Source organism: Erithacus rubecula, assembly GCF_903797595.1.
Source record: "Erithacus rubecula genome assembly, contig: scaffold_184_arrow_ctg1, whole genome shotgun sequence".
Classification (NCBI taxonomy): Eukaryota; Metazoa; Chordata; class Aves; order Passeriformes; family Muscicapidae; genus Erithacus; species Erithacus rubecula.
This window is the reverse complement of record NW_027636126.1, coordinates 61,920-72,972: the sequence shown is the minus strand read 5'-3', so window position 1 is coordinate 72,972 and position 11,053 is coordinate 61,920. Positions and strand designations below refer to the sequence as shown.

Genomic DNA, 11,053 nt, shown 5'->3' with positions numbered 1-11,053 from the left:
CCTCTGGAAGTCTGCCAAAGAAGCTCTGCTGCCCTTCCCGGTGAAGATCTGCCGAGTTCATCTCATCTGGGTCTGTGCTGGGAAGTGTTTCTTTTGTATTTTGTTAATAAAAAGTTTTTTCCACTTTCCCCTGAAGAAAATTCTTTCCGAGCTTGGTGAAGGAAAGAATTGTAAGGGGGGGAGGGGGCCCTTTGGAGGTCTTTTTTCCTAAAATTTGTCCCAAACTTGGACACTCTGCCATGCTACAGTGGCCACAGTGGCTACAATGGTCTGCAGTGAGAATCTCTACAACTGCCTGAAAAAAGGCTGTGGTCAGGTGGGGATTGGTCTCTTCTCTCAGGCAGCCACTGAGAGAACGAGAGAACAGTCTTAGGATGCCCTAGAAAAAGTTTAGGTTTTTTTTGATATCAGGAAAAATTTCTTCACTGAAAGAGTGGGCACTGGAATTTTCTGCCCAGAGAAGGGGTGGGGTCACCATCCCTGTAGGCATTTAAAAAAAGATTGGACATGGCACTCAGAGCCATGGTTAAATTGATGAGGTGATGTTAGGTCATAGGTTGAACTTGATGATCTCAAAAGTTTTTTTCCAAAATTGTCAATTCTGTGATTCTGTGTTATAATTATCTCCATTGTTCCATGAGGCTCCACAGTGTTACAGTTGGCTCCGTGGTTCCATAAGACCCAGCATATAAGAGTGGTCCTTTTGTCTCATGGAGTACCACAGTATCAGAATGCTCCACAAGTTCCCCCAGTATAACATTCAACCCTTTGTTCCACAAGATTCCTCAGTGTTTGTGGTCTCCTTGGTTATGCAGTGTCACAATGGCCCCTTGGCTCCATGTGGGCCCATGGTGTCACAAAGGCTCCTGTTGGCATGAGGCAGGGAAGTATCAAAATGGTCCCTTGTTTCCATGAGATTCAATAGTGTCACAGTATTGTCCCTGGTTCCATGAGGATCTGCTACATCAAAATGGCCCCTTTGTTCTGTGAGGTTCCAAGGTGTCATAGTTGAATCCTTGGTTCTGTGAGGCCCCACTGTCACCAAATCTCCAAAATATCAGAATAAGACTCTTTGACACTAACTAGGTGTAAAGAGGACATCATTCATTCAGACCTGAGGTCCAACATGGGATAACTCCTAACCTTACATGGACAAGTGATTCTACAAGTGAGTTGATTATATTCAGTCATGATATGTGTATTAAAATTTACCCATTTCCATAAAATCCTCCCCAGAGTCCCAGGTTCAGTCTTTGCTTTTTCACAGCCTGGGCTGCAGAGGGCACAGGGATGGGCAGCAGCTGAAAGGCCCTGCCAGAGCCAACTGCTGCAGCACTTGGGCCATGGCTGCTGCCCTGGGCCTGAGACCAGCAGGGGACAAGTGAGCCTTGCTGTGCTGGGGCCTCATTGCCTCCTTGTCCCTGCTCAGCAGCCTGGCAGGGGCCGCCCCATGGTCCTGCCCTTGGCATTGCACATCCCCAGAGCCCAGTGCCCCAGGAAGAGCCCTGAGCAATGAGGGAGGGACAGGATCTGCCTTGCCAGGGGCTGGGGCTCAGGCCTTGGCCCTTTGCATTCCTGAAACACATCCACATTTGCTCAGTGTCAGAGACACCTTTAATTTCTTTATTCCTACCTGTCACCAGTGCCTCCATTGTTCTGCTCTATCTGGTACCTTGGGGAACTTTCTCAGCCCTGTCTCTCAGTGAGACCTATTAAAAGTTCAAGAAACTTTCAAGTTTTAATTTAATTTTGAGTTCTTGAGAAGATTTTTGAAAAATATTCTCTCAGGGCCTGAATCTAATTTTAAAAAGACCAAACTCCTGAAAGGGTCATCAAAGTAGTTGTGTTGTGTCTCCTGGCACAGAGGGAGATAATGGCAACCAGGAAAAGCTTTAAAAAGACATTTCTGCTGAGAAGCTGCTCCTCTCCCAGCCCAGCAGGGCTGAGGGCACTGCCTGCAGGCACTGAGGGGTCAGGAGCCAGGCACAGACAGGCTGAAGGCAATCAGGAGTGGGAAGACATTGAGCTGAGATTTCACTTAGGGGAAATGTCTTCACAGCCCTGGACATGGTGAGTCTGTGGGTGCAGGGCAATGTCCCCTGTGCTCCTGGAGGGATGTCGTAGAGCCAGCACAGAACACAGCCTGGGGGATGTGTCACGAGGACTCTCCCAGTTTCTCTGAAGGACAGGAGAAGGAGGAAGAGGATGTGCTGCAGGGCTGGGCTGCCCTGGGTACTGTCAGAGGGACAGGGCAGGATAGCTTCTGCTGCCAGTGATGGCTGCAGGGTTGAAGCTGGGGCTGCAGCCAGGGCTGTTCAGGGCTGTCCTGCAGAGCAGCTCCTGCAGCCCTCAGGGCTCTTGGCCAGCCCAGGGCATGTGCCACCTGCCAGGGACAGCTCTCAGCCTGCCTGGCAGCTCCCCATGGACTGTGGGGAGAGTTGGAGGTGGAAGGAGCCACCCCCATCAGGACAGATTCCTCCTGCTGTGGAGATGGTGCTGCATGGCCAGGACTGCTCTCAGCTTTCTCCTCAAGGCAAGGGAAAGGGGCTGTCAGGTGTGTTTGTGTCACTGGGCATCAGCAGATCTGCCTCACATCTCACTCACAAAGTGCCTCCTCACCCTCCTCTGCCTACAGACAGCAGCAGCACTTTGGCTTGCAGCATCTCAGATTGTCTGAGCTGCCCGTAAGGCCCTGCTGCCAGAGAGATGTCCCTGGGCAGTGCCCTGTGCTGGGAGGGGTGTACAGGGCAGAGCTGAGCCTCCAGGGGTGGGCTGGGCTCTTGGAGCACTAGCAGGGAGAAGGCTTGGAAACTGGAGCCTTCTAAAAATGCACTATATTTTCCAACATATTTTACATGTGATTACTCTTAATTATAGAACGGTATTATCAGCAATGTGCAGCTGTGTGGGACCATCAGGTGTGACAGAACTGGAGCACAGGGAGTCATGTTTTCCTTCCGGGCTCTCAGTATTCAGGCTGAGAGCAGTGCTGAAGATGAGGCAGTAACACAGCACTACACACCCAAACACAAAAATTGAAGTTTTAGTGAAGTTCACCCACAGGAAGAGCAGTAATTCTCAGAGGATTTCTAATTTAATTGCACAGGATTGACTCAAGGAAATCTCTCCCAACTTGTCAAAATCTTTCTTCAAGAGTACATGATTCCCAGAGTGATGAAATGTCCAACAGCAGCTCCATCAGCCACTTCCTCCTGCTGCCCTTGACAGAGACAAGGCAGCTGCAGCTCCTGCACTTCTGCCTCTTCCTGGGCATCTCCCTGGCTGCCCTCCTGTCCAATGGTCTCATCATCAGCGCCGTAGCCTGCGGCCACCACCTGCACACCCCCATGTTCTTCTTCCTGCTCAACCTGGCCCTCACTGACCTGGGCTGCATCTGCACCACTGTCCCCAAAGCCATGCACAATTCCCTCTGGGACACCAGGAACATCTCCTACTCAGGATGTGTGGCACAGGTGTTTTTGTTTCTGTTCTTCATCTCAGCAGATTATTATCTCCTGACCATCATGTGCTACGACCGCTACGTGTCCATCTGCAAACCCCTGCACTACAGGACACTCCTGGGCAGCAGAGCTTGTGCCCACATGGCAGCAGCTGCCTGGGCCAGTGGCTTTCTCAATGCTCTGCTGCACACAGCCAATACATTTTCACTGCCACTGTGCCATGGCAATGCCCTGGGCCAGTTCTTCTGTGAAATCCCACACATCCTCAAGCTCTCCTGCTCAGACTCAAACCTCAGAGAACTTGGGCTCCTTGCTGTTACTGCCTCTTTATCACTCATTTGTTTTGTGTTCATGGTTTTCTCCTATGTACAGATCTTCAGGGCTGTGCTGAGGATCCCCTCTGAGCAGGGACGGCAGAAAGCCTTTTCCACCTGCCTCCCTCACCTGGCTGTTGTCTCCCTGTTAATCAGCACTGGCACATTTGCTCACCTGATGCCCCCCTCCATGTCCTCGCCATCTTTGGATATGGCAGTATCAGTTCTGTACTCGGTGCTGCCTCCAGCCCTGAACCCCCTCATCTACAGCCTGAGGAACCAGGAGCTCAAGGCTGAAGTGTGGAGACTGATCACTAAACGATTTCAGAGGCATTAACTTGGTTGCCAATTTCTGAAAATCACTTACAAAAAAGTAAATTGTGACAGCACTTTAATGATTGGTTGCAGGCTATTTTTTTTTTTTAATTTTAGTTTTTTAATATTTTTCACAAATAAAAGTCATTTTTTGTGCCATTTCTCTTTCTGTTTCACTTCAAATAAACTCAGATCCACAGACTGTTTTAATAAGGAAATCCGCTTTTAAAGCTTTCAATGACAAAAAAAAAGATGTGCTAGCAAAGATTTCTCCAGAGATGCCCCTTTTGTTCCCTTCTCTGGAGCTGCAGCAGCAATGTCTGTGTGCAGAGCTGGAGCAGATCAGTGCTGGCACAGCAGCTGTGCCTAGCAGCAGCAGCACTTGGTGTTGCCAGTGCTGCTCTTGTGCCACTGCCCCGCTGCCCTCCTGCCCCTAGTGTTGCTGCAGGGCCTGAGTGCTCTTGGGGCCGGGCACAGCCCTGGGGGTGGCAGTGCCAGGGCTGCAGCAGGGACAGGCCATGGGCACTGCTGGGGCAGCGCTGATGCCTCAGGGCAGGGTCTGGGGGCTCCAGGCTCCTTGGCCAGGGCTCTCTCCAGAACACTTGGCCAGCCCAGTGCTGAGCAGAGAAAACCCTGTGAGGACCTCAGGCTGGCTGTGGGCAGGCTGTGGGCAAACAGCATGGCTGGTGCTCTGCAAGGTTCCTGCAAGAGGGAGACCCTGGCAAGGAGCAGCAGAGCAAGGGCTGATCTATCCCCACTGCGCTGGACAGCCCAGGACAGCGTCCCAGAGCGTCCTCATGCACCTGCCAACAACATCCCCCCTCTGCAGCCCTGGCCTCTCCCCCAGCTCACACAGGTGCCGCATCCTTGCAGGCACACACACAGCAGCACTGGCTCAGGAGCCCCTGTTTGCACTGCACAGAGCAGGTGTCAGCACCCCCATGGTGCTGCTGTGGGGAGATGGAGCTGAGTGAGCACAAATGCATCAACCTCTGGGGCCAGCAAGGGCTGGGGGATGGGAGGGAAACCACTCAGGTTTGTCATGGCCTCTGCAGTCAGCCAGAAAGTTTGTTCTCATGAGCTGTGAGTTTTCTGTCCCACTGCAGATGTTGTTGCTCAGAGTCACAGCTGCCTTGTAGCCACCCCCACACAGCCCTGAGCATTTCCTCTGCTTCACTTTTCCTTTCTTTCTTCTTTCCTGATCCACATTTACACCTCTTGCCCATCTATGTCCCCTCCCCTGCAAACAGCCCATCCCTCTTTGCCCTTTCCTCTATGGCTGCACTTCTCATTTCAGTTAAGTTGGCACCATGAAACGCATCCCTTGAGGAGCTGGATGATCCTACAAATGCTTCAGGAATTGTCTGCAGGCTCCTGCGGTGCCTCATGCTGCTCCCTTGCCACAGGCACCACAGGCCAGGGGGGCACATCTGGGCTGCTGTGTCTGGGTGTGGGGCTCCCTGTTCTGGGCAGTGAGGAGGAGCTGGAGAAACTCTGCAGGACTGACAGGATGGGCTTTGGGGCTGTGTGGGGAAGCTGAGGGACCTGGGCTGCTGGACCTTGTGAAGGGGAGGCCCAGGGCCCATACTGCAATTGCTCCAAGGGTGGTTTTAGAGGATCACAGAATAGGCCAGGCTGGAAAAGGCCTTGGAGATCATCAAGTCCAACCTGTGCCCTGACACCACCTTGTCTCCCTGCGCATCCTCTTCTCCAGGATAAACAATCCCTGCTGTCTCATCTGCTCCTCACAGGACTTGTGTTCCAGATCCCTCACCAGCCTTGTTGCCCTTCTCTGGACACATTCTAGCCCCTCCATGTCCTTCTTAAACTGGGGGCCCAGAACTGGACACAGCACTCGAAGTGCTGCCACACCAGTGCTGAGCACAGGGGAAGAATCACTGTCCTGGTCCTGCTGGCCACACCATTCCTGACCTAGACCAGGAGTCATTGGCCTTCTTGGCCCCCTGAGCACACTGCTGGCTCATGTCCAGCTTGCTGTCTATCAGTGCCCCCAGGACCATTTCTGCCTGGCTGCTCTCCAGCCACTCTGTCCCCAGCCTGTAACACTGCAGGGGCTCTTGTGGCCAAAGTGCAGGACCTGGCACTTTGTCTTATTAAACCTCACCTTGTTGGGATTCTTCCCCTGAATACAGTCTGTTTTCAGAGATTGAAATATTGTAATTTATGGCTTAAAAAAATCTTGACAAAGGATTTTTGCCCATTTTAGCAAAACTGTATAACAAAAGTTTCAGAGAAAACCATCACACCCTGAATAGGCCTTCTGATTCAGGCCCTGAACTGCTCACTCATGGATGTAAGTGGAGAGAATACATTCACTGGGGATCAAGCTGAGCACTTTCAGGGTTGAGAACACGGACCCAGGTTATCAGCTGCCAGGCTCATGCAGACCCTCACTCCAAAGGATTGGGGTAGAGAGGCTTTGAGTGTGTAGTGAAAAAGCCTCCGGTGCCAGGAAGTGACTATCCACCCTCCGCTGTGCAGAGGAACCCAAACTGCAGGGGCCCCTTCACCCTGGAAAAGCTTATGCACAGCAGAGGGGCTGTCATGGCCCACCCAAGGGTCCCCCCAAAAGGGGACCCTGCACCAGAGCACTGCAGAATTATCCACACTGCTGCAAGAAACAGTCTCAAACTGGCTCCCTGTAGGACAGGCGCCAGGGTGTTTCCACCTGCCCAAAGGTACATTAATCCACAGGATTCTGTGCTTTTCAGTGTAGTGGCGGGGGATCCTCAGTACCAAGAATTCAAGATGGAGGGGAGCAATAAGCTGTGATTGGGACCCCCAAAAGAATGATATACTTCTACCTAACCCCTGTCACTCTCTCCTCCCAGGCCCCATAGCACATCTCTTTTTCTAATTTTTTCTTTAGTCTCTCTTCCTTTCTCTTTGACTCTTTTAATATTAAATAAAAGATACCAATTTTTGGCACCGACATCTAACCTTGTTTGGTTTCATTCAGGCTTTTGGAGTATATTTCAAATCTTTCTCAGTCTGATTGGTTTTCTTCACAGATGTTTAATTTCTTTTGATTTTCTGTGTTTAAACCAATTCATAACATCTCTCCAGGTCCCTCTGCAGAGCCCTCCTACCCTCCAGCAGATCCACACTCACACCCAACTTGGTGTCACCACAGCTCCATGATGCCCTGAAGCGTCTCAATGGTCTCCATGATTCCAGGAGGCTCCATAGTTTCACAACAGCCTCCTGGCTCCCCAACACCCTTGAGTCACAATGGCCCTTTCATTCCATGAGACCCTTCAGTGCCACAACGGCCTTTGGTTCCCCAAGGCCCTGCAGTGTCCCAATGGTCTCCCAGTGCAGCAATGCTCTCCTTGGTTTTGCAGTGTCACAGTGGCCTCTTGGTCCCATGGGGCACCACAGTGCCAAAATCATTTCTTTCATTCCATGAGTCCCTGCAGTGGCATCATGGCCCCTTGGTCATATGAGGTCCTGCATTGTCACAGTGGTCTCTGTGGTTTCATGAGGCCTACAGTGCCACAATCATCACAGAATTGCAGAATCAACCAGGTTGGAAAAGACCGTTGAAATCATCAAATCTGACCTGAGACCCAACACAACCTTCTTCCCCAGATCATGGCACTCAGGGCTGTGGGACCACAGGGTTTCTGGACGGTTGTGGGACAGACTTAGGAACTTATTATTTGCTGGTTTTCAGGACACATCCAGTCTTTCCTTAAACACCTCCAGGGACAGTGACTCACCAATCTCCCTGGGAAGCCCATTAGAATACCAAACCACCCTTTCTATGAATAATGTTTCCTAATGTGCATCCTAAATCTCCCCTGGTGCAGCTTGTCCATTTGCTGTATTCTGGGAGAAGAGCTAAGCCCTCACCTGGTGTCAGGAAGTTGTAGAGAGTGATGAGGTCTCCCTGAGCCTCCTCTTCTCCAGGATAAACAACCTCAGCTTCCTCAGCCCCTCCTCAAAGGACTTCTCTTCTAGGTCCCCTCACCAGCCTTGTTGCCCTTCTCTGGACACACTCCAGCCCCTCCATGTCCTTCCTAAATTGGGGGTCCAGAGCTGGACACACCACTCGATGTGCTGCCCAACCAGTGCCGAGTACAGGGGAAGAATCACTGCACTGCTCCTGCTGGCCACAACATTCCTGATCCAGGTCAGGGGACTTTGGCCTTCTTGGCCAGCTGGGCACACTGCTGCCTCATGTCCAGCCTGCTGTCCATCACTGCCCCCAGCTCCCTTTCTGCCTGGCTGCTTCCAGCCACTCTGCCCCAGCACTGCAGGGGTTGTTGTGGTCGAAGTGCAGGACCCAGCACTTGGTATTGTTAAACCTTACCTTTCTGAATTTGGGCCCTGGATCCAGCCTGTCCAGGCTCCCCTGCAGAGCCCTCCTACCCTCCAGCAGATCCACACTAACATCTGGCTTTGTGCCATCTGAACATTTGCTGATGGTGCACTCAATGCCCTCATCCAGATCATCAATGCAGACACTGAAATCCACACTGGCTGGCTCTGATCCCTCAGCCATCCTGTAGGTGTCCTGTGATGGCACTCAGGGTGATCTGTTCCATCACCTTGCTGGGCACTGAGCTCAGACTGACAGGTCTGACAGATCCTCATTCCAGCCCTTCTTGGGGATGGGCTCACATTGGCACCTCCAGTCCTCTGGGACCTCCCTGGTAAGCCAGGACTGATGATAAATGAAGGACAGCAGCTTGGGGAACTCATCCAGCAGCTCCCTCATCCCCCTAGGATGGATCCCATCTGGTCCCAGAGACACCTGTGAGCATCTGAGTGGTTTAGCAGGTCCCCAGCTGCTTCCTCTTGGATTTCAGGGAGTCTGTTCTGCTCCCCTTCCCCATCTACCAGGTCAGGAGATCACTTGTTCTGAGAACAAAATGTCTTACACTTGAAAACTGAGGCAAAGGAAGGGGTTAAGTTCCTCAGACTTTTCTTCATCTTTGGCAACCATATCTTCCCCCAATAAGGAATGGAGGTTCTCCTTGTCCCTGCTTTTCCTGCTAATATGTTTATAAAATAAGTTTTTTTATCCTTCACAGACACAGCCAGGCTATATCCTAATTGAGGTTTCACCTCTTATTTTTCTGGATGACCTAACCACATCAATAAACACTTCCTGAGTTGCCTGCCCTTTTGTCCAAAGGGGATGCAGCTTCTTTTCTCCCTGAGTCCCTGGAAAAAGCTTCATGCCCAGCCAGACCAGTTATTTTCATTGCTATCTGACTTTTGGCACATGGGATAGGCTGTTTCTGCTCCCTCAAGATTTCTTTCCTGAAGTGTCTCCATCCTTCCTGCAATAGTTTGTTTTTAAAGACTGTTTCCCTTAAAAAAATCAGCAGACCTCAGATTGGCACCTGGGGGTCCAGGAGGGCACTTGGAAGTCACGGAGGAGAATCTGGGACCCTTCGGGGTCTGGGCGGGCACTTGGGGGGCTCTGACGGGGCTCTCTGTGGCACGGGGGATGATGGGAGTTGTAGGCGCGGGTATAATGCAGTTTAAAGGGGCTGTGGAGCATCATGGGAGCTGTAGGCATTGCTGCAATGACTCCCTGTGAGGCGCAGAGCATGATGGGGGATGAAGTCTCAGCTGGAATGGCGTTTTACCAGAACCGCAAAGCATGATGGGTGCTGTATTCCCGGAAGTAGATCTTGCAGAGAGTCTGGGGTCCGGGAGGGCACTGCAGGGACACTTTTGCCTCTGAACGGTGACTTGAGGTTCTCAGGGGGGAATGGGTACGGTTCGGGAGAGCCTGGAAGGATCTTGGGGAGCTCTAACCGGGCTCTTCAGGGCGCAGGGCACGGCAGGAATTTTAAGAGACTGACTGGGTTATGAGGTGCTCTGAGCTCGCGGGGGGTGGCAGGAGATGAATTCCCAGAAGTGGCTGTAACGGACATCTCTGGGTTGGGAGCATTCAGGGGATTCTGGGACATTTTTGGTAGGTTCCCAAATGGATGCAGAGGGGACACTTAGGGGTCCTGGGGGTTCTGGAAGACATCTATTGGACATATAGGGGGGGGAGGGGGGAATTCTGGGGATAAGTGGAGCGCGGGGCATGATGGGTATTGTAGTCCCGGCTCCAATGGGGCTCTATGGGGTCGCGGGGCATGACGGGAGTTAGAGGCAGAAAGGAAAGATGGCGTCGGCTCCAGGAACCACCCCTGAGGCCCCGGTCCCCCTCCTGAACCTCCTTGGTGGCACCTTGGTCTGGCACACACCTGAGGAGTGTGTTTGTTTTCCATAGAGAAAATTAGGAGTTTTAGATTGATTCAAAAATAACTAAAAGGAAAAATTCCTCTTTCCCTGAGAGGAGCCAACTATCCAATGAAAGCAGGTCCCAGGTGAGTGAGGACAGACAGGATGGGGATGGGAATGAGGAGCAAGGTTGTTCATACTGGGTCAGACCACAAGGCACAGCTTGTCTTAGCAGGCCAGACATCCTGAGGAGACACCCTGGATCAATATCAATCACAGAATGCTGCAATCACATCTGCTTTAAAGAGAATAGTTATAAAATCCATCCTTTAAAATAGGAATGGATATTTTGAAGAAGCACTTCGAAGTATTTTTCCATAACTATTGTAGGAAACGTTTCTAATGAAGTGCACAAGGCCAGAGGGAAATTAAAGCAGAGCCATGGTTTGTTAGGAAACCTCTCAAGAACTCCAAGTGAGAATCAAACTCCAAAGTTTCTTGGAAGTTTAAATGGTTCCCATCGAGGAACACAGGTGAGAAAGTGTCCCCAAGCCACAATCAGAGCAGAGAACTGGAGGCAGAGATGACAAGTGGGGACAAAGAGAAGACAAGTCTTGGTGCCCTGGGGCACAGCAGGGTCTGCGCCACCAAGGGCTGTGAGGAGACACCTTGTCCTGAGCCACTGGGGCCTCCTGGCACAGCCCCAGAAAGGCTGGGCACTTCCCTCAGCATCACCCCAAATCCCAGTGG

At 51.6% G+C, this 11,053-nt stretch overlaps 1 protein-coding gene across 1 annotated transcript; it reads left to right on the top strand.

Moving 5' to 3' along the window:
- Positions 1-265: 265 nt before the first annotated feature.
- LOC306815677 (olfactory receptor 14A16-like) lies at positions 266-6,951 on the top strand (the record flags this gene model as incomplete). Its single annotated transcript, XM_079332242.1, has 3 exons — positions 266-316; positions 3,246-4,010; positions 6,943-6,951. The coding sequence occupies 3 exons, from the start codon at positions 266-268 to the stop codon at positions 6,949-6,951; spliced, it is 825 nt and encodes a 274-aa protein (XP_079188368.1).
- Between the last annotated feature and the right edge of the window lie 4,102 nt (positions 6,952-11,053).